The sequence below is a fragment of the Barbatula barbatula genome (genome assembly GCF_947034865.1).
Source record: "Barbatula barbatula genome assembly, chromosome: 4".
Taxonomy (NCBI): domain Eukaryota; kingdom Metazoa; phylum Chordata; class Actinopteri; order Cypriniformes; family Nemacheilidae; genus Barbatula; species Barbatula barbatula.
The window spans coordinates 2,809,282-2,833,155 of NC_136768.1; the positions used below are offsets into that span (position 1 = coordinate 2,809,282).

Consider the following 23,874-nt stretch of genomic DNA (forward strand, 5'->3'; position numbering starts at 1 on the left):
GGGTCTCTGCAAGATGGATTAGGTGGGGTTTGTGAGTTCAACATTGACACAGATTCATCGTAAATCATTATGCCACAGACCTGGAGTGATTTCTGTATTAGGAGCAGAAAATGGAGTTCACCCAGTCAATGAGGAGGGCATATTCCACATCAATCATTTCCATGCTCATAGGCTTTATCCAGCAGCAAGGCCACCAAAAGAATGGACTGAATCAGTTTAGGGCTATTTGTGTGTGTGTGTGTGTGCAGATTTCAGACAGATTAGAATGTAAAAGTTTGATAGAGTCTAATAGGCTTTATGCTGTTTTAATAAACCTTGAATTGAACCGATTTACATAGAAAACACAATTAGTCGATTTTTAGTTAGAATTCATTATTTTAATTTCCACCATTAACATAGCATCAGCTGCTACCCATAATACTTTGGCCAGAGAATATTTGAAGAGTTTGGTTCCAAAATGAGATGAGAATTTTATTAAATCATGTTTTTTATTATGTTATCATGCTTTTGCTATGTTTTATTGTGTTAAATAGCTGTATTTTTGTTATTATGGCTTAAATCAAAACCAACCAACTGCAGTTTGATGTATAATATTTAGATTACACATGATTTTTGAAAACATTGAAAAACTTTTTTTTTTATTTATCATCTCACCTATACCAAGCCAAAGCACTTACTGTAGAAAAGATGCTGAGAGAGATTAAATTGTGACCCTGGACAACAAAACCAGTTTTATGGGTCAATTTTTCGAAATTGAGATTTTTACTTCGACTGAAAGCTGAATAGTTAAGCTTTTTATTGATATATGGGTTGTTAAGATGGGACAATATCTGTTGGAGATACAAGAGTGTAAAACTCTGGAAGTAAAGGGTGCAAAAAATTTAAATATTGAGAAAATCGCCTTTGAAGTTGTTAATCCGAGGCACTGTAGCAGGCCATCCACTCACAAAAATAAAGTTTTCATACATTTTGGGTTGAAAATTTACAAAATATCTTCATGGAACATGATCTTTACTTAATATCCTAATGATTTTTGTCATAAAAGAAAAATCTATAATTTTGACCCACACAATGTATTTGTGGCTTTTACTAAAAATGTTCCCGTGCTACTTAAGACTGGTTTTGTGATCCAGGGTCACAATTGTACATCAATTTGCAAGGCTATATTTAGGCTATTAGTAAATTTATTTTGATCTTTTTCTCCTCTTTTATCACTATTTAGCTTGTGATATGATAAACGCCTTTACAAATACAGACATTCCAATTATTTAATATATCAATGCATAATACTTAAATACACATATATATACACAACGCATGTATAAAAACAAATATGTAAAATGCGTTCTTTTTTGTATAAAACGTCATGTGTTAGGATTTTACACACGTTTTCTTTGGCCTCGCTGGCATGTGCAAGTGTCAAAAATAAGATGAGTCCCCTCTTCTTGGAAAAAAGTGTTCTTTGCCTACCCCAGCAGAAAACTTTCTGCACTTTATACAATAAAAACTAAGGGTTTACAAACGAAGGCGAGGTTTCGTCTGCATTTGCTCAATTTCAGGCACAAATTTGTCACCGGAGGCGCGCGCGCACGCACAGCTGCTCTCTGAATACTGCTGCTTGTGTTCATCTGGCGAGAACGCGCGCGGCCGCGGAATCCGGATGTGATGAAAATTGTTTCAGCTGCAGATCAGGCACGCGTGGGACGCTCGCGCCCGACTTCATTATTCCCAGACTGACAGGGCACTTCCAACAGTTTGAAAAGTTTTGATTTCTGAAGACGATAAAGGAAACTTTTTTTCTAACGTCACGTCGTTTTGCCTGAAGAGAAAAGATGCGAAGAAAGACGTTTGGGAGTTGAAATGTTTGAAAGGTAACTCATCCCTTCATTTAACGTTACTTGTTTTGTAAGCAGGCTATATTCACTTAAAACTTGATTTTATCGTTGTTGTGTTCGTTTGCGGGCTAGTTTTGCCTTGTTGGAGCGAAATAAAGCTAGCAAAACTTTCCCCTCAGTTAACGGCATTTTGCGAGATGACGTCACCCGCTAGCAACACATTTCACCGCTCCTGTTTGATTCTTACGTTGCTCTGTTATAAGTGTTCACACGTCATTCGTTTGTCTTCTTGTAGTTGCAGCTCTTGATCGTGAAGGGGAGAGTTTTTTGGGTGTGTTTGGTGTCTAAACAAAAGTCTGGCTCATGTCCTCGGAGACGATATTACCTCCGGAGGGGCCTGAAGGGCCAAAAAAGCAGCTCCAGTACGAAACGCTTCTGACACGCTCACCAGGTAATCTTTCATTTCTCTTACTCGACGGTTTATTGAGTTAACGTTGTATTTAAAACCGTTTTTAATCATTTGTAATTTGCCACGGATGAATTATGCATCGTGAGCTATGATGTATAATGTTTTATTTCGATTATTAATGGTTGACGTGTATTTGTAAACCTGACTAAAAAGCTCTGAGTGTATTTGTGGCTGGTGACTGTCTTGCATAAATGGCAACTGGCAAACAGATTCCCCATCTGTATGTTGTGCCAGTGGGCATGATAATGTTTTCATTATTTCCCAATAAAGGAGGAGCGCCTTGGTACCTATTAGCAGGAACCACTGCCAATTATAGTTTTAATTAACTTTCTAGTTTCTTGTGAGATTATCACATGTAAAATAAGCTTGCCCCCTTTTTTCTTAGGCACTGAACCGTTAACCATCCTATTTATACCGGGCATCATTATAGCACTGTCAAAAAATGGCAAAGTAGGACAAAGTAAGCAATCACAAGCTCTGGTGACAAATGGATTTTTGTAGGGCCTTCAGAATCTTTCCGTTACGACTGGATTTCCCTCCCCGAGGACTGTGTGTGCTGAGAGAACAGACCAATTTATTTCAAACTGTAATCACTAAATACAGCGATGCATCACAAGACTGCTGGTACTGTATGTGCAAAGAGATTTGAGGAGTCATGGCCAGAATAAAGGGTTTACATTCATCAGCCTCAGGACCAAATGAAGTGATATCAATCTTTGTATCTAGAGCTTCTGTATCATATTGATCTTGTCCCAAAATGCGCTGTTCTAAGCTTTAGAGAGAAAATACTAAACTATAGGCTCACCGAAAAACGAAAACACATTTCTGTTTGCACAATGCTGTTGACAGTACTGAGCATTCTGTATGACACGAATGCTTTGACAATAGTAAAGAACTGCCGTTATGCGTCCACATGGCAGGCTACTACTGTACGTATGGGAGAAACAGCAGTTGTGTAACACATAACATCAGCAGACTCAGAGGTTTGTGGGATCAAAACGCATATTGCCTATGGGATCGGCCGTAAGTATGAACTGTTAGTGTTTAGGCTTAAAGGTGGATTTTTGTCAGGCAGGTTTTGTTCACATCCATTTTCCAATTTGGATGAATGCAGTCTTTATAGTTGTAAAAGCTTTGGCAGGTACGGTGCAGCCGGGAGCAGGATCGACAAAATGAGATCCAGAGTTCTGGCCTGGGCCTACCTGATCCACCCACACAGTTTTGCAACTGTTCACCAAAGGAATCTGTTTTATCTGGCAAATTAGGGCTGCTCTTTTTATTCCTGATGCTGAATATGAACCCATGCATTTGCCGTTTGCTCGCTTTGCTTTCTGGAAGCTAGGAATTTTACCAAAAGTTTAAAAAGGTTCAATTTACATGATGGGGATTTGTCTGGCTAATAGCTAATGTTCATTTGTTTGTTTGTCCAGAAAACAGCTGCAATGATGAATGCGCAGACGCTACGAAATCATCACAATGTCCACTACCCAGAGATCATACTTCAGATGAGCAGGGACATATGACTGAGGAGAACAACACCCATGAAGACCTTGTTAGAAGTAAGCGTTGACAAATGTGTGTGATACAGCCATGCATAACATCATTGGCTGGTTGCAAATAACTGTGATTGAGTGATAATGATTTTTTTTTCACTTACTTTTGCTTTAATAATTTTTATAGCTGACTGCTTTTATGCAGCATTAGCAAACGCAGTGTTTTTTTTTTTATCATTAAAGAATCGAGAGCATCTCATTTTGAACTTTGATGTTTTCGATTATCGTTCAATGTATATAAATCCAGTTTAGTATCAAGTTTTTCCTTGTTCATGTCAGTAGTCCTTTACCATAAAGTTCAAAGGAATTTGATCCAGTCACATTTTCAGTGATATTCTTGAATATTAATGTCTGTCAGTATTTTTACAGATCTGCAGTTTTACAGAAACTTAAGTTTACATCCGGAAAATAATCTAATCTGTACACCATTTATTGCGATAATTGATTCCAAACATACTAGCTCTGTTTACTGCAGCGCTGATAGTCTTCGCCTTAGGTTTGTGGTGATTTGAAATTAAGATTGTCTGTATTGAGTTTTATTCTTCCTTGGCGCAATAATGCTTTAAATAATGCTTTTTTTTTTTTTTTAAAACCGTTGATTATTTCTGTGCTAGTATACAGTATGTGGTTTGTTAGAAAATGTATTGCATTTGAAATTTTAAAATGAATAGCAATAACATAAAGATGAACCATTCTGTTTTACAGCCAAAGTCTTGAAAGCTTTGTTTGGAAGGATATCCTATAGTGGTTTGGCCTTGGTTGGCCTAAATCCGAAAATCGCAGCTGGGAACGTTTAATGTAGTGAAATGTCTTGCCTGATAAAACGTAAAGTTGCATCATAGAAAGTTTTCTAGCTGTTCTTACAGGCTTGTGGTTACAAAAAACGTTACAATTGATAACGTTTTAGAGGTTACTGCTTAGAGTTAGCTTAGTCTACTTACTGAACTAAGGAATTGTCAAATACAAATGGGAAATAGAGCATAGAGCAATGGAAAATCTCACTCATCTCTGGATCACTTGGAGATAATAGGAGAAACAAAGATTTAGAACAAAGGATCTGATTGGAACATTCTCACCACTTGTTTTTGGAGGGGAAAATTGTTGACACACCCACTTCCCACAGTGCTGTGTTATGGAAATCTAGTTGACCGTGCAAGAAACCTGTTCCATGAAAGATGCAAGTTTGCCTAAGGCAGTGGTAGGTGACACGACAGGCTATTAAAACGATATATATTAATTTAGCCTTTTTTAATACAATTACAAATGTTTATTATATGATCGATAAAAACGAAATACATCTTAGCCTATGTGCAATTTGAATATAGTTAGGGAGCTCAAACAGAGCGGGAGCAGACAGACGCTTGTACTTCTCTCACTCTCTCTATTTTGACAAACTGTGTGTAAATTAAGCTTCTTATGTATTTCTGCATTTGAACCGCTGTTTAAAGCGGTTGTTAATGCGGTAAAACGCTAATTCAACACGTGTCTGCATCTACTCGAGGTTAGAGCTGTGAAGCATGCGTTGTTATTTAGTTTCTTTTGACACTCCGCATAGACAAGAGCCACTGCAGTAAAGTGTGTCTCTGTTATATGTTCTCTTGATGTTTTGTATACGTATATTAAATATTCTTTGTACATTGTTTGTCTATAATATATGTTTGTAGTCTTCACAAAGTAATTTACAGAGCCCTTACTGAACATTATTGAAAAATGTTTTGTTGAAAAAAACAGCATATGCTGGATTAGGTATGTTTAGATGCTTATTTGAGCTGGTCATGCGCTGGTTTGAGCTGGTCATGCGCTGGTTTGAGCTGGTCATGCGCTGGTTTGAGCTGGTCATGCGCTGGTTTGAGCTGGTCATGCGCTGTTTGAGCTGGTCATGCGCTGGTTTGAGCTGGTCATGCGCTGGTTTGAGCTGGTCATGCGCTGGTTTGAGCTGGTCATGCGCTGTTTGAGCTGGTCATGCGCTGGTTTGAGCTGGTCATGCGCTGGTTTGAGCTGGTCATGCGCTGGTCTGAGCTGGTCATGCGCTGGTCTGAGCTGGTCATGCGCTGGTCTGAGCTGGTCATGCGCTGGTTTGAGCTGGTCATGCGCTGGTCTGAGCTGGTCATGCGCTGGTTTGAGCTGGTCATGCGCTGGTTTGAGCTGGTCATGCGCTGGTTTGAGCTGGTCATGCGCTGGTTTGAGCTGGTCATGCGCTGGTTTGAGCTGGTCATGCGCTGGTTTGAGCTGGTCATGCGCTGGTTTGAGCTGGTCATGCGCTGGTTTGAGCTGGTCATGCGCTGGTTTGAGCTGGTCATGCGCTGGTTTGAGCTGGTCATGCGCTGGTCTGAGCTGGTCATGCGCTGGTCTGAGCTGGTCATGCGCTGGTCTGAGCTGGTTCGCAGCCAGCACAAACCTGCAAACCAGCATGATAACATACCCAACATACCTTTTTTCATAAGGTGGTACTTGGAGCAACCATTTTTTTTTTAAAGGTGGTACATATCTGAAAAGTTGGAGATCCACTGGCCTAAGGAATCCTCTAATTCGAAGTTTCTCCTTCTCTCTTCTTTCTTTGGAGATAAAAACCTGCATTTTACTAAAAACGGCTGCCTTTAATTAGGTTTTCAGAAGATGGAAAATAAAAAGGCTCTGACCTTTTTTAGAAACTAAATATTTAGAGCGTGCATGCCATGTTTATTTTGTAGCTTTATTAGCGACATACAACTTTTTCATCTGTTTCCTGTGTTCTTGTTTGTTGTGAACATAGTAACTTGGTAACAGTTAAGTTTGGTTTTACTGCTTTTTTTAATGTTATATTCATCAAAATATAGCAGCAGGGTTGGGTGACGTCTACCAAATTGGCATCGGACATAGCTACAGTGAAACATCTGGAATAAATAAAGCGGGGCAAGTCAGAGGTTCGGGGTATATCAGTTTGCTAGATGGCCATCTGCCAAAACATTATAAACAATTATATCAGGGCTCCAGACTGCGACCAAATCACATTTTTCGACCATTTTTCAAGACAGCGTGAGCAATTTTACAAGTACTCACGCATGTACGACCTGCAAATTTGGAATTTCTTCCAGTTGTTATTTCATGTGGAAAGACAAGTAGGTCTTGAACCCACCTGTGTAGGCTGTGTGTGTGATAAGTCAACTGCGCAAGTCACTAATATATCCTGCTGCCATCATGGATGCCGACAATTTAGGTCATCATTGACATTGACACAGAACTTTACACTCTTTAAGATTTTATTACGGTTAGGCTGTATGAGAATGTCTAAGAATATGATGCTGACTGTGAAGTCTTCACATAGTGGCAACGGAACGGACAGAACAGGGCCGTAAGGCATTGCAATAATTATATTGAAAAGTATGATGTGATATTTAGAACCCAGAGCAGGAAATTGATAGATAGTCAGCATGGCCAGCAATTTTACAGCAGTTCATCTTGTTTTATCATATTTCCATTTTAATTTCTCATCAGAATTAAGCATTAAGATATTAAACAGCCTTGTTCAGCATTGACCGCTCGTGCACACATTGGCAGCTCCAGTTTAAAAAACTGTGGTCTAAATTCCTAAATAGCACATGCGCTAGCCTTTTAGTCATTTTTTGTTATAAGGATAAAACTGTTCCTATGGACTGCTTGCATACATTCGAAGAGTTTCACATATCTGCATTAAATGCTAAATTGGATAAAGCTGGTAATGTTATGACTTGTAAGAAGCATTTCATCACAGAATTATTAGCATGACAGAATTTTTTTTGTGTTTATCATTCGTGTGGTGACTGATATGTCTGGAATTTTTATATCTTGACTGCCAAGGGTTTTTGTCATGTGCATAAGGTATTTGTTGATAGTGAACAGAGAAGTGTTAAAGTGGGGTTAATAAGATTTTTGTACATACCCTGAAGAACGGTGAAAACACTGCATTCTTTCTTAATGTTTCAAGAAGTAAACTGCACACCATCACACCTTCTATGCATTTAACCTGCATTGTCTAAAAGAGTGCCTGTATTTTGGTCAGAGAGTGTTGATTGATTTAAGATGCTAATTTTTCAGACCGCGTGTTTTGCAGAAGCAAGAGCCCATTAGAACACAAGAGTAATTTTCAAGTGATTACTTAGCCGTGGGTCATGGAATCAAAACTGGAATAAATAGGGTGAAATGCTAGCGCAGGGGTTGATTAAAATGGCCATTGTGATTCTACCTCCATGCTAATTATTTCCTCATTGTCTTGGTGAAGCTATATTATATATGGAAAAATTCCCAGCATTTCAATTAACACTCAAAACTGCACAAGCACCTTTGGAGTTCTGTGTTTAGGATTTATTTAAATGACCTTAGATAAGAGGTGATCTACACATCTTTGAGCTATAGGATTAGAATTTATTTTGATTGTTCTTATTAACCGTCAGCTTGATGTTGTTTCTATGGTAGGATGGATAGGATGATTTTAACAATGCAAAAGACCTGGTGATTGCTGTCTAATTGAAGAGTTTGGTTCCAAAATGAGAACTGTTAAATCTTTTTCAAAAATCATTTTTTTATATTGTGCATTCCAATCATTATCATTTTGGAACCAAACTCTTCATTGATATGTAGATTAGAAGCAAAAAATTCAGTGGAAGTGTCATAATTAGAAATCACTTTTCTATTAGATTTTAATTTGATTTATATTTACTTTTCTATTCCTTTTGATGTCGATACTTCTCAAAGAAAAAGCTACACACAATGCAAGATGCAGCTTTCTTGAGAGAGGCCTAAAATGATAGTTGAGCAGAAGGGATTACTGGCCCTCTAACAGGGTTTTGGCTTCAACATTAAGGTTAAACCCCTATTCTATTACAGTGATCTCTGGTGATGTGCCCCTCCCCTGCCCTGCATGTTTGCAGGTTCACCGCACCTCTGGTAGGTCATTCCGGCAGGCCTCTGATCACTGGGGGGTGACGCGGGTCCCACCGACCGACTCCATTCAGACGGCGCTCCCTTTCACAGCTAAAATCGATACGGCCATCTCCTGTTAAACAGCCTCTCAGAAAAAGACGAGCACCTCTGTCCTTTAGCCTGATTCCTCGGCTTAAGGTCTTGATTGGCACCCTGAAGACAGAGTCCAGTGACCCACAGCTGTCACATTAGTGCAGTTAATGCTGAGATTGAAACTGAGCAAATAAAGGAACCTTGTCTATAGATATCGTTTTTTAAATAAACTCTCCCAGTGGCCTGTGGCGTATAAGTGTGATCACAGACACTCGGCACCCAGCCTTGTTCTCTATACGGATTCGCAAAACCAAATTTTCAAAAACTGCTAGTTGGTGTTTTACCCGAATGACTAGTAAACTAATCGTCAGTACTAATTAACCGCACCGTCAAGACCTATTCTTAGTAGAATGGTTTCTAGAGATGTGCACTCTCTTGTTTCAGTCCTGTTTTTTCTGAGAGTTTTGGTGGAATCTTTGAGTCCCAAACGTAACCAAAACAGAAAAAAGAACCCTAGCCTTCTCACGTCTGTGTTGCCGGGTTTTTGTTTGAGGGATCGGGAGGGAGGGTGGAGCACTATTCAACGTATGAAGTCTGGCAGTTCCCCCAGGCTCGGTCTGAGTCACGTCATAATTGATCTTTCTAGAAAATGTGGTAGCTGTGTAAAACAGCTAAATCTGTGCAAGATGTGCGTTTATAACTGCAGTTCTGAACAGCTTTGCGTTTATTGCATTCTTCCGTTCCCACGCGATGGAAACAGATAGGTGGCACAGATGCTCATTGTGTGAATGTTGTTGCAAGTTTCGACTGGAGGAGGAAGTGAGGAAAGTGTCACTGAATGACACACCGTGACTATCACATGCTGTTTTAGTAGGTTATGTAAGCGATAATGTATAGTCATTCCCAACATCAACAAAAATCGTTTTTTATGTGCTTGTGATTCTTTCCGTTGCTTTGATGCGAATGAACCAGAAGTGGTACTTCTGCAGTGGATTTAGGTTTTTTTGAGGGTTTAAATGATTTTAATAGCTAGCATGTCAAAGAAAGCAAATGCAGATTGGAAATGGAAGTTTAATTGATGAAAAGCCAGAGCCTTCACAATCTCTCTCCTTGTCTTTGAGTTGCCGGCTGTCTTATAAAATGTAATTAAGCAGAGCAAGGTCCGAAGGGGTTATTTTTTTCCACTCAATCAGTAGCCAAATTACTAAATTTGAAATTAGTAAATCCCAGACGCCCGGCTTGGCTCGTCATTGTTATGAAGAGACGGAATAAGAGAAAGGGAGAGGGAGAGCCAGGCATATAGCGAATGACTGTGAAACAGAGCGACTCAGGAATAATAAACGCCTTCTCAGGTGTCACATCTCTATGGCAGGTTTCATTCCAACAGGCAAATTTAAATGATTGTCAGAAAGAATTAAAAGTGTGCAGTAGCACAAAAAAAGCTGAGTAATAGTGACTACCTATTCATCTTCTGCTAGAAATGACTTTAAAATAAGATATGAGCTAGTGTGTCTCTGAGAAATTAGATATTGCAGGGCGCCAACAAACCGGAGGAGGTGCTATAATGGAGTTAAAACGGCTATGGCATGTGACATTTGGGGCGGCTCCAAAGAACAGGGCAATTACCGTGATCAAGACACATAGTATTTGAGTATAAGAGTGGTCTCATATAAGACCATAAAAGACACTCGTAAGTTGAAATAACTGAACTTAAAATATTCCTAAAGCTGTTGCACATGAAACAATTTCAAGATTGATATGGTTGTACCTGGCACCTTAGTGCTATTCGTCACTTTAATTTTATACTTTCTCTCTGTATGGGTTCATAAAATTGGAGAACGTGTCCAAACTGAATCCAGCTTGGGCGATAGACCATAAGTGAAAAGTATTTTTTACTTCCAAATCCCGTCTCTCTTCTCAGCAAATAAGACCTTGCCACAAAGTTGGAAGGTCAGGCTGTAAACATCCTTAATATGCTGAAGGATATTTTCCGTCAGAGCTCTTTTTAATAATATTCATTCTACTTTTTTCCGCCCGCAACCAAATTCCCATGGTTTTGTTTCTATAAATACGGGGACATAATTTCAAACGCGGGAGTATATTGCTTTGGATTGAAAGGTGCCAGATTGCCATAGGTGTTTGTTAGGAGAAATGCCACCCCGGGCTGTTTGGGGAGATTGTGGGAACTCTCCTGGTAGGTCAGTGCACATTTACAAATTAGCATTTCAATCAGAGAGACTGGCCCATGGAGCATTAAACAGGTATTTGTGTTGCATTCATATTATACACGCAGAGCTAAACAAATTCTAATACAGAAATCATAGTGTGGGGATTCTTTTTCAATGTTTTTTTATTAAAAAAATTCTAGGCAGTTTTTTTTAATTAGGCTAAAGTTACACTATTTTTAAAAACCCTGACAGAATTGTACATTATTCGTGTTTAAAACTATATCTTCGGTTTATGAAAGACAAAGCCATTTCAAGACAACTTTTTACTCAACCACATGTAAGACTGACCCTTTTAACTTTCAGGTAGCAGTTTTACACCCAAGCCTGTAGCAGTGCTTGGAGTTTTTTCATAGGCCAGTTCTTTTGTACCAGATAATGATTGTTGGCTATTAGAAGACGATGATAAGAAATTGATGGGGGCTGTTTAGCTGCATGACGGGAGTTGACAGGCGAATTAATGCATGTTCCGTTTGATGGGCGTCCTAATGGGGCACAGCAAACAGCTCCACTCTCACAATGAAATATTAAAAGGCCCTGAGCCGCAAAATACAGGGACCTACTTTCTCTTTACCTATGTGTCTCCATAGAGAGCTCTGTAAATGAGAGAACATTCTGCCCCGTGTCTCACCTCCTCTACAACATCCTCCTGTTTGACCGAATTTTCTCCGTCTTGTTTATGCCGCTCCACGCCGTTGACGTTCATACATATTCGTTCTTGGGAGGTCCGCCACGCTCCGCTCTACGTCTTTGGGGTACAATTTTGAATTCTTCCTACAGAGCTATTTTCTGTGACACCGAGGCGAGGGGTGTTTATCCACAGTTTTACATAGAGAGCGACGCCATGGTGGCGCGCCGTGTCTCCCTGGCGTCCCGACTCACCGTCCCTGCGCGGGGTGTCCACCGAACGCTCAGTGACAAATGGCAATTATATTTGTGTGTTCTTCATGAATCCATCAAACACTGGCCTTTTAAAAATGCTCCCAGGATATTTGAGGCTGTCAGATCCAGGGGACCAAATTGGGATGCAGCTTAGACAGTCAAGAAGCACTCGCCCCCTGTTTGCCTGTGATGTGTTTGACAGTGTGTAGAGGAATACCATGTATTATTCAACTACAAATGTACACTCTCAACTGTTGTTGATATGTTGGAAGCAGAGCGGTTGGAAGACCAATTTAGACTGTTTTCTTTCTTCCCTGCCTCCCTTCCCGTCCACAACATGGTATTTTAATGCGACCTGTCGGCCTGTATACAATCATGTTTGCGAGACAATGCTTGTTTTTATGGTTGGAGCACCTATTCAATTTTATCACCTATCATAGCCTGGGTTGAAGGCATCATGTATTTTTCATAGAGGGTGAACCTTTCTTTTGAATTGTGTAGGCCTTTGGCGTTTTTGTCGGGCCCATATGACCGCAGCGTTGTCTGTTCTGGTGCAACTTCAAGATGCATGTGCATTAATTTCATGGGCATTTGTTTAGAATCTAATGCAGTAAAAACTTAGTTGTGTTCAAACCCCGCAGGCAGGTGAGTCATTTGCTTTTACTGGTTTGCCCCAGAGAGAGGCGCCCCTTTTGTTTCCCCCCCCTTCTTTTGTAGGTACACCAGCAAATATGTTTATTAATTATAACCTCTTTCAATAGTGACTTTATTTGTACAGAATGGAAGGATCTAGGGAGATAACAGTGAAAGGTTTTTGTTTTGAGTGTTTGATTAATTTTTTATTAGATACCTGCATGGAAATATTCTTTTGTTTATTTATATTTTTGAAGCTTTTTCCTATTTATTAATTGGGAAAACACAGCCACAGGCTCTTACAATAATCTGTTTACAGGATCAATGCTCCTCTAACATGTTATCGTGTTTTCATTTATCTTTTGAGATAAACTGCTAGAAGTTCCCATCCGTTCACATTTTAACTCTAGAACTTTTATAACTTTTTCAGCAGTGGAAATAATAGTAGGGTATTTACTGAGCTGCAAAATAAATCAGTCTACTGTACGTGTGGATGGACAGCTTGCTGATAAAGCTGCTATTGCCTATTTTAATTGTGTTGTTTTACATTCCCAACAGCGTCCTCCTAGGGTGAAGTGTTGTTTCAGAGAGGTGGGCTGATTTTCTCCTCTTGTTAACAATAGTTGCACAGTTAGTGTGGACCCACCAAATGTTGAAGAACAGCGATTAAGAAAAATACTTGTTTTACTTCCTGTCTTAGATTTTTCACAAAGCTTCTTTACAGTTGTCGTACACACCCAAATGTAGAGCTGTTTTTTGGCCAAAAATGAGCAGATATAAAAGCAAGAATCAAAATGAAAATAAAATATGAGCAGAAGCAGGAAGATGAATAATTCAAAGGAACCCAATAAAGGAGTTAGATGCACGAGGAGCGCAGAATTCCCAGCAGAACGAAACACAAGCCAGTGTTACTTATTAAATAACACTATCACTCCTGTTGCATCAGATAGAGCCGCTTGCACTTTCACACGCATGTGACATGTATGAAGAATGCAAGTGAATTCAATCCGTGTCAGTACACTTTCTTATGTTTGTTGCTTCTTCACCACCAATGCTAAAGTAATGCCCTACACACACAATGTTTCAATGGTTTCCTGTGATGTCACTGCTTATATTTTTGCGCAATTTAGAACAAATGCACATTTGTAAAAAAAATTTAATTAATGGTGCAGTTTATATCAAATGTCGACTTGTCGGTCACGTTGCACCATCAAGTGTTTTTTTTCCTTTTAATAATCACATCTCTCTGTAGCTCAACCTCAACCCCTGCCCCGGCCAACAGCATCCGTGCAGCATGCCAGCGATGGAGAGGCTGCCAGGCAGCAGAACGGTTTGCACACAGCGCTAAGCAATGGACACGGCACGCCCCGAGGGGTCACTGAGCCCCCCGCCTCAGAGCCCAGAAAACACCCGTCGCCCGTCTCTTACCGCGTGCAGAGAAAGCTTCGCTCGAGCCTATCGGTTAACAGCAACAGCAGCAGAAAGAGCAAAGGCAGCTCGATGGGTTCGCACAAACCCGGCTCAACTCCAGAGGGTATGTGACATAACTCTGCCGACTCTCCGTACACGGACACCATTTCCTCGGTACATTTGGGGATCTCCCGTCTCCCCCTCAATCTAACCTCAACTAATATCTGCGGTTATTTTCTTTTTTCTGTGAATGCAACACTGTTTCATTTAATTTCTCTAACTCTACTCTTCAATTCTATGGTGTCGTATTGTCTTGCAAATGGTAAGGAGAAACAGAAGGCCGGTCTTAAAAAAGCAGCTTGCACATTGTCAGGTGTGATGGTAAGGAGAGGGCAGTAATGAAGAAGATTGCTGGTGCATTAGTAACGGTCACCAAGGTGTGACCTTTTAACAAGACTATGGAGAGCAGGGGGTTCTGCCATGTGTTAGCACCACCTCAGCAGGAGCCATCGCTCTCCTTTCTCAACGCGTCCTCTCATTAAGATCGGTTCTCTAGCTTCTCCAACGCACTCCTGCTTGCAGTGGTGCTTTCCTGGCTCACGTGCTGCTGAATGTTTGATCACGCTTGCCTTTTGTCATAACTCCTTTTGAATCAAGCACATAAAGTCTTGGACTTGCTGAGTGTTTCTGCTTTACTGAAAAGCAGTATGATCTGTCAAATGACTTTTTGCTTAATTATTTCATAGTGTACTAGATTGGATTTTTTATCCCGTGTTGATGTAATTGCAGTGTTGTTCCTTTTACCAGAAGAGAAAGGCGTTCAATATAGCACATAGCCAGATTTCCTGTAAATGTATTTAGTCAACTTGAAAGGCTTTAAGACTTGATCTAACCCAATCCGCTATTCATGTAGGCAAGAAAGTTTCTGAGCATTTTATTGTTGAAAAGTTTCAGAACAAAATTATCGTTGTCATAACAAGGTGACGTGTGACTAGCAAACTACTGCGATGTATGTGTAACAAACGGTACTATTTCCCCACTGATTTAACAGTAACGTGTATCCTAAAAGGCGTCATAGTTTTCACATCTTAATTGGAGGGTGGGGGGGTATGTGAGCAGTTCAATAAGTCTCATTACTGCTTGTGTGTGTTATTTGTTCTGAATCAATATGTTCTCTCTCAAGTAGTAATTTCCCCCCGGAAAACATCAAGCTGTTGTGTTTTAATGTTTACATGGATTACCATAATCTGTTTGCCTGCAAAATTAGCCTCTAAACAGCTTGGGAAGCTAAAGAATAAAGCTTTACAAGATCTCAGCTCAGGGGACTGCGATTCAGCACGTTGGCTGCCGTCACCGACTGCCATACCAGCAACCCTAGTAGAAAATCAACTAATTGAGAGATCTTTTGTTCTTTCGCCGGCCCTGAGTGATGCAGTGTTTGTGATCGTGTTTTGTTGTGAGCACGCGTTCGGCTAAAAACCTTCCGACAAATTCAGTTAAGGCAGCGGGATGCACAAGAAAGGCTGCCTGGTCATTATCCGTGCTTGGTGATGCCGTGGTTTTTCCATGTTTTCAGTTTCCACTGCATATCCGTAAAAAGTTTACTCCACTCACTCACTGATTGACTGCAAATGAACCACACTCTGCATGGGATCTCCCTCTCTCTATCTCGCATGATTCGTTTTTCTCGTTTGGTCTCTTAAGCTGCCACATTGGGCCCATGCACCAGTCAGTCTTTCTTTATCCAAACGTTCCCGCACCGCTCGCTGGCCTCTGACTCTTCTAGCTTGTTTTATGTCACGCTGTTGTTCTTTTTGATGTTAGCCTTTGGAGTTTTCCAGATGTCTCGAACTATTTCCTTCGAGGCGCTGAGCATGTTTTTGGCCTCTCAGAGTCTGGCCGTCTTCCATTCGAGCTGACATTAAACATGAACCCTCTCATTGGTTGATATCGGGTTTGCAGCTCAGATACGGCAGCCCGTCTCCTGTGTACATTACACAGACTCTCATTTCGTAAGATTCACACTAATCGCTGCTGATAAATTATACATCCAAGGGAATACGTTATGTACTGTAGCTCTGTTTCTTAAAATAAATTATTAAAAAAGAAAAATAGAGGACAAGAAAAACATAATTTAAGATATGGTGTGGATAAGTTTAATTTTATGTGATGTTTTATATGTTGTACAACCAAATTAAAACCGGTAGGGCTGCCCACGAATAGAGATTACTTGAATTGACTAGTAGTTGTTCATTTAGGCCATTAGTCGACTGTTTGAACGTTTATGTATATTGAAATATTTCAACATTGCTAACATTGTTCTAAATTACAGAGCTATACAAACCATAATAATGAGCCTTTAAAATATGAATTAAGTACTTATGCGCACGCATAATGCAGTCAGCTGTGACATCGCCACAAGTTATAATTATACATCTCAATATTATTTAATGAAAATAAAAAGATTGAGTCAATATCAATTTCCGGCAAACAAACCAAAACAGCAAAATAAAATATGAGTGTAAAAAATAAAAAGGGCTCTTCTCTGGGTCAGACCTTAAAAACAGCCTATAAAATATTGCTACAATCAAATACTCACAATAATGTAGAATATGAAATTAATTGTAAATAAACTAATAAATAAAAATCTGCAAATTGAAGCACTTAAAAGAAAACATATCAGTGGACATGATCAAGCAGACAGTTTTAAAACAAAGAAAACTCTGAGGTCAGAACGCAAATATTAGGAATAAACAAATAAATAAAACAAAGCAGGAACTTAACACTTCAACGATATAGACCATTAACTTAATTTGCCTTGTTTTCCATGTCTCTGCCATTATTCCCTGCTTCATAAAGACTGTTCACCGGTTTCAGTTTTCCCAACAGTAAGGCCAAACTTATGTTCCAAAACACTAAATGTTCTGTATTCACCGTATAATAAAGCATATTATGTAAAGAAAAGCTGAAGCCTTGAACATGAATGCGAAGCTCTGACACTTTTTCCTGTGATTCTTCATTGATGCACTTTCTGTTCACGTTCAGGCACTTTGGCATTTCTCTACATAATACGCTTTATTAAGATGTATACCGAATCTTAATGAATTAAGCCATGTTTCGCTTTTTTGAATGTTGCAGAAACCCAAGTTTGTCCGTCCGCACTACCGGAACACTGAGCTCTGTGTCCCGCACACAATGAAGCAGATGCAGCTGCGGTTAGAAGCGCACTGATCGCGGAGGGATGCAGCACATGTGCTGAACAGATCTGGCAAACGTAGAATTGTATATTCCTCATTCTTAGCCACCATGTTACTATTAAAGCCTTGTACAAATAAACATTTAAACATGCTCATAATAGCATTACTTAGTCACTTTACATAGCCGTTTGCTCTAACACTAACTTAGTGCATAAACACTTATAAAATAATCTAAATCGTCTGATAAAAATTTGTTCGAATGAGTGTCTTCTATCGATTAACAAATAGTCTACTGAAAGGGTGGAGCCCTAGAAACTGGTAGAACTGATACTGTCATATATTGTACACAGTTAAATTAGTGTAAAATGAAAATTAGCCATTATCTCCAAATGCGGGATCGAGAGTTATTGAGTTTTTGTGAGTGACACACACGTAATGTTAAAGTTCACCCGGTTGACCTTACAGAAAGCTGGTGTTTTAAGCCTTTGGTGGGCCTGCATGCAAACTTGTTTCATGTTCAGAAACTGTCCAGGCTGCACAGCACCACTGCTGGTCAGCTTCACCGCCTACAAAAAAAATCACTTTGATCAAACAAACATGAACATCCAGTGGTCTTCAGGCCCTGTCCTTGCTCTCTACCCCCCAATCAAACTCTGCGCTCTCTGACAGCTCACCACAGACTGATGAAAGGCATGCAAATTCATGTTTTAGTAGAATAACGATACACACCACATTGCTGTGACTCACCAATGCCAACGTCTAGTGATTTCACAGCGGTTTGGGTCCTACAGTTGATTTGAGGTCCGGACTGGTAGGGGTTCACGGTAATTCTCTATGCTGAGTAAAGCTGAAATTTTTATTTGGGTGGAAGAGATTTTCTCAGGCTTGGTTATCTTTACACATTTTTTTATAGTCACCTTATCTTTGTGCCTCCTGTAAAAAGGTATTCGTATCGAGCAGTGTATTTGTTATTGTTCTGAATTGTTTTGGTCATTTTGAAAACAACTTCATTTGTCAAGCAGTTTTATTATCGAGTTCATAACGATCAAAGTGATATCTACCAAATGTGGGTTTTTAACTATATAGGCATTAACACAGACTGTGTTCTTGGGGTATGACATTTATTTCTTTTGTACCAAAATACCTCAGCATATAGCAAAACTGTGTATCTGTGTCATCTTAAAACAACAGTAATTTAGCATCGTGCGTGGCAGCCCTGCGAAAGGGAGGTTAAATGTTAATCAGAGATGAGAGAAGCAACGGCATTAACACGGCAATTTCCTGGCGCAAATTTTGGACGCTGTTAATCAGCTCTACGTGACCAACCTTGTGCTTTCGCATGATAATAACCCCATTATTCACAAAGCTACTAATCAACTCAAAAGTGGAATTTGTACCTTTTGAATTTCTCTGATTTCTTTTCCCTCTTGCTGAGCCGCCGTCTTCACCTCCCACACACACACACACACAGTTATACACGTGTAGACTTGAAAACTTGTCGGCCAATTCGGTGTAATGATAAGACAAACAGACATAAGATTTGCTAGAGTTTCACATTTGCATGGGTGTGCTTAGCCAAAAATACATGAGTCTTGAAAAAATGACAGAGTTTTGTTTGTTTATTTGATGTCAAAGGTGAAGTGTGTAGCTTATCTGCCACCAGATAAACCAAACGTATGAACTGTTTTTACAGTTTTGACAGCAACACAAATATGTTCAACCTACTTGTGGCTTACTTATGGTTACTTTTAGGCAATGATAGGATGAAGTATTTAATCACGCACTTCACCTTTGAGGTTTTTCATAGATTTTATGAATTAAATGTTTGTTCTGTTTTGTTCCACCCGCTCCAATACTCTTGAGAGCAGACTGCTGTGTCCACTGCATCCTGGCCTGCCTGTTTTGCGAGTTTCTCACTCTGTGCAATATGGTGGTGGCTCAGGCCTCGTGCGGGACCTGCACATCAGAAGCCTGCTGTTGCTGCTGCTGCGCAGACGACCTTGGAGACGACTGCAACTGCCCATGTGACATGGACTGTGGCATCATGGACGCGTGCTGCGAGTCTTCCGACTGCCTAGAAATTTGCATGGAATGCTGTGGAATCTGTTTCCCTACATAATTGGCCTGAAAGAAGGGAATCGACGGCCTGGACAGATGTATGTCTGTGAGTGTTCGAGAGAATAAGAGCTACAGCGTGTGTTGTGAAAACACTTGTGATCTGTTCCTGAGATCAAAATGACCTTGTAAAGGTCCAAAACTATACGAAAGGACCAAAATATTTTGCATATTTTACATAACCTCGTATAAAACTACATTTAATGTTTAATGGTTAAAAACCAACATTTAATTGTCAACATTTACTCACCGTTTGTTGCTGCTGTCAGTATTTTATTTTGTTCATGAAATGCAAAATCTGAGAGCAGCCACTTTCTTACAAGTGAATTGTGGATTTTAATGCCAAAAAGCACCATAAAGTAGTACATGTGATGTGTTTTTTAAAGAAAAGAGATCTGAACTCTTGTTACTGGTTGACAAAGTTTACTTTTTCTTGACTTTGCAGCATGAGGGTGGGCACAATAATGACAATTATGAATTTTGGGTGAACCTTTCATTTAAATCATATATTCATCGCTTAATACTAAATGCTTTATTGTAGTAGACTTGTCTTTGTGAAACTTTCCTATTTACCATTTTTACTGACTTTTCATCTCTTTGCTGAAGTATTTAAGTTAGTTTTTGTGTTGAAAATATTTCACACTTTATCATCTTAAAAACTCTCAGATGTTGAAATTAAAAGCGTGCAGATGTCATGACTCGAGTTCGCTTTGCACATCACTGTAATTTGAGTGGAAATATCGCATCAAGTTTTTGTGGGTGTTAAATAGGATTTCCTGTTTATGAAAAAAAATGATGCATGTTTAAATGACAGCCAGTTTTAAGTTTTTATTTAAGCAGCATCTACTGTAGCTCATCTCATTAAAAGTCCCTAAAATTTGTTGAAAACTTGGTGGAAAGTCTTGGCGGTTTAATGTTACTCTAATTACCTGGACGTACAAATCGTTTAGAATGCAAATGCAGAAAAACAATTTGCGCTCTCAGCGAGATGTCCACGTCTCTATTTGCATCTTCACTATAGTGAGACGTGTGTGTCTTCATGGGGCTTGTTCCCAGAACTCCCATAGCAGTTATTAGCATCTAAACGTGACACTTTATTTGACTTTTTTATAACTTAAAAAACATGAGCAAAGCACATTCTTGTGTCACTTCCAAAGTAAATACTGGAAACACTTTTACACATGTAGTCTAGATTACATTCCCAGAGGCCTTTTTGTGAATTGTATGAAGTTGGCATTTAACTGCGTTATGTAAGCAAAATGTAAGCTAAAGTTAGCATCATAATGTTTTTGTTCGTAGGGTGTACGCTTTCGGTACGTCATGTGTGATTCGTCTGACTCATCTCATCAAAAGAGCTTGTGACAAACTTGCCAGACTACATCTCGGGAAATGGTGTGATTCGACAGTGACCCGTAACATTACACTTAAACAGATTACAACAAACTACTTGACCTCTGTAGACGTCTTACCTCTTCATAATTCAATCGGTTCTTGTCAGTCTTCTGATAAGACCCTCTTTTTGACCAGAAGACTGGTCATTTTACACTGAAAATCCAAAGGAAATATGCAGAACTATTTTTGACTTCATATGTTCAATCAGTTTATTGTTACTGTAAAGGCTTTTAAATGAACAAAATTAGATTTGTTTTTCATTTTAGTAGTCAGCAAAAATAAAGACAAAACTCGAGACCGTCTAATTAACTCTTTAATGTCTTGATTTATGGAAAAGAGCTTGAAAACATGAACAAACAAAATGCATTGATGTGAAATCACGTCTCTCCTCCTCAGAGGTAAAGAATCCTACGGTTTAATTAAAACAAAAATTACACGCGTAATAAACTCCCAAATCAGGATTGGAAGAAATGTGTTTAGCAGGAACTAATTGCAATTACAGACAACCAGACAGAACGCTAATAGTCTAAAGTAGTTCAAAATAGCCTGTTTAAAAGAAAAATGTGGAGGGAGAGAAAGAAGCGAAACCCATTTTCTGAATATAAAAATTCAGGTGCCGTCATTATGAACGTTTTTCTACAGAATGTGAATAGAGCTTGGCTTATTTAGTCTTGTAAATGCATATTGTATTCATTCCAACATTTTGTGTTTCTTCTCTGTATGCACTTCACATTTTAAATGTCTTCAGTATGTACGTTGTATGTTAATGGACCATCAACATTACCATTCTTTTTTTAAATAAAATGTTAAACTGAAGACAAAGACATCTGCACCTGCTTGTGATGCTGAATGGTGTGATTATTCAATGAAAATCAGCTACACGATTTTCTCAGGAAGCCGCCCGTGGTCTGCATGTTGATCAGGTGCATGTCATGCATCAGTGCTGCTGGGCTGTTTCCCGTCGCATTCAGGCATGCCGTAATTGACTCACCTGTATGAGGTTCAGGATGGATAATAATGTGTATCGTTAGCATCGCAGCCGCCGTAGCAAATTGTGCTGTCTCTCAAGAGAGATTTTAAAGGTGTGTGATAGTTTCAGGATTGTACGACAAGCTGAATCAAAGATTAGTAGAGTTTCTGGTAAATTGGCTGAGGTGTATCTACAACCATTAACAATGGGAGTTAAAAATCTACACTGGTTGACTAATGAAACCGTGGTGCTCACTTGGACTTTATATTGGACCTCCTTTCTAGATAACAAAATGGGCTATTTAACATCTTAGTCCTATGTAGGGAGCACGCTGTTACATCTAGTATTGCGTAAGTCATGAGGAACTACAGCCTTTCCAACTGGGTGGCGGGTTTATCTGACCTCTGACAAACCTTTCCCCCCATTACCCTCTCAATTAACCTCAACACCGGCCCACCTGTTTGGCCTTCTGTTCACACCCCACCGCCCTCCTTTCACTTCCTTTTGTCATTTTCTGCCCAGTTACTGCCTGCCAGGAAATTACCATATTTCACTAATGGCATTGCTGAAAATATTGGAAGTCGTCTCTAATCACATGGGAGAGTTTTTTCTATTTATATAAATATATATATATATATATATATACACTCCTTTTTATTCTTGTTCAGAAGTCCAGGTGAGTGTGCAGTGACCTTTACACAAAGTCACCCACCTCTTCTCCTTTTAATCAAACCCCCTCTGTTCCTCTCTGTGCCACGGCTTGTAATGTCACAATTACGGCTGCTCCATTGTTTCTGTTTTGCAGGCTGGAGGGATGTAGCGCTTCCTAGTCCTTGGGTCGTTTCTCTTACAATATTAAATAAGTCATTAGAGGCCCGCCCCCACCCTGGAAGGTGCTCTGTTTGTGGAAAATTGCCACCGGACCGATATCCAACCTATTTAGGCGCTCTGAAATTGCATATTCAGAAGCTCCAGTTGCTGCGTGCTTGCATCATAAAAGGCCACGTAAATAATGGCGTTTGATTCGTGTGGAGTTGATGGCGCTTAGTAGTGTTTAACTGATTTAATGATTTTTAATAGTCAAAGATGATTATTACCGTAGGTGTGACGTGTTTAATGGAACCTTGCCCTCAGCTAGCCCAGCATTTTGGCTGTTAATTATGATGGAGAAACGGCAGCAATGCATGTGCAGACTTTAAAGTTAACTTTTGAAATGGCACAGGAATTGAGAACATTTTACAGATATGAGTACTTCATACCTCCCGTGACAGTGTACTGTGCTTTTATTCTATTGTAGCATGTCCGTGCTGTTGTTTAAATGCTTTCTACATTTTGATTTAAATCATTTTGATTTGAATAAAACAATAAAATGTAAAATTTGTGATCAACTGCAATGACCTTCTGAATTTCTATTAAAAGAATAGTTAAGATTGTGTGTTTGGATTATGCTATTATTACGTTTCTGATAAAGCTTATCTTTGTAAGCTAGTTTAGCATATGTGTAATGATAGAACCATAAGTAATGCAGAGTTGGGCCTTTCATATATGTTACAATGTAAATATAACATGTATGATTTTCTTTAGGTTTGCAAGCTGTGTTTGAAGCGTTCATCCTTTTTCTTCAAACAAGCACTTCTATTTTTATGGTTTCCGAGCCATATGCATAATGTACCATCCTGCCCTTTTAAACATCAGAGTCAATGAGTGGTTTGAGTGGGCAGTCTTTCAGATATTACTGTCAGAAAGGTAGATCTGTCAGTCAGGTAAGCAAAGGCAGGACGTGAAGGACACGGAGGGGGAAAAATTGAGTTCAAGAAATGTCACTCTCAATTAATCTCCGCAGGTCCTGTCCCCATTAAAACCCTCACACATGGGGGATGCTTTACAATGCAAATGGCCTCATTATCAAGGCAACTTAATTGACTGTGACAAGGGCTGAGAATCTATGCATTCAATTTCTTGTTTCTCAATGTTTTGTTATTTGCCACAGTCAAAAATCCAGGGTTCAGGACAGATGGGTAGTACTGTACCATTCTTGAAAATGACAAAATGTTATGTATTTAAATGGCAACGTGGTATTTTATTCAGCGGAAGGCAGATTCTTGTATGTGTGATTTTTAAAGGGGTGGAAAAATAGCAACTTTTTCTAACCTATTTGTATATTTATCTTCCCTTTTGCCTGAAAAGTTGTTCAGAAAAGTGCAAGACCGACGAGGCGAATG

At 39.4% G+C, this 23,874-nt stretch overlaps 1 protein-coding gene across 1 annotated transcript; it reads left to right on the forward strand.

Annotated features, from left to right (window-relative positions):
- Nucleotides 1–1,572: 1,572 nt before the first annotated feature.
- On the forward strand, nt 1,573–21,501 carry mdfic (MyoD family inhibitor domain containing). Its single transcript, XM_079454116.1, has 5 exons — nt 1,573–1,871; nt 2,131–2,286; nt 3,735–3,863; nt 13,821–14,102; nt 19,044–21,501. The coding sequence occupies exons 2-5, from the start codon at nt 2,199–2,201 to the stop codon at nt 19,292–19,294; spliced, it is 750 nt and encodes a 249-aa protein (XP_079310242.1). The 5' UTR covers nt 1,573–1,871; nt 2,131–2,198; the 3' UTR covers nt 19,295–21,501.
- Nucleotides 21,502–23,874: the final 2,373 nt, after the last annotated feature.

What these genes read in the sequence shown, in the direction of transcription:
- mdfic (XM_079454116.1), top strand. Translation starts at nt 2,199, where the DNA reads ATGTCCTCGGAGACGATATTACCTCCGGAGGGGCCTGAAGGGCCAAAA. An exon ending in GCTTCTGACACGCTCACCAG is followed by an intron (nt 2,287 to 3,734) that starts GTAATCTTTCAT and finishes TTGTTTGTCCAG; the next exon opens with AAAACAGCTGCAATGATGAA. An exon ending in CCATGAAGACCTTGTTAGAA is followed by an intron (nt 3,864 to 13,820) that starts GTAAGCGTTGAC and finishes ATCTCTCTGTAG; the next exon opens with CTCAACCTCAACCCCTGCCC.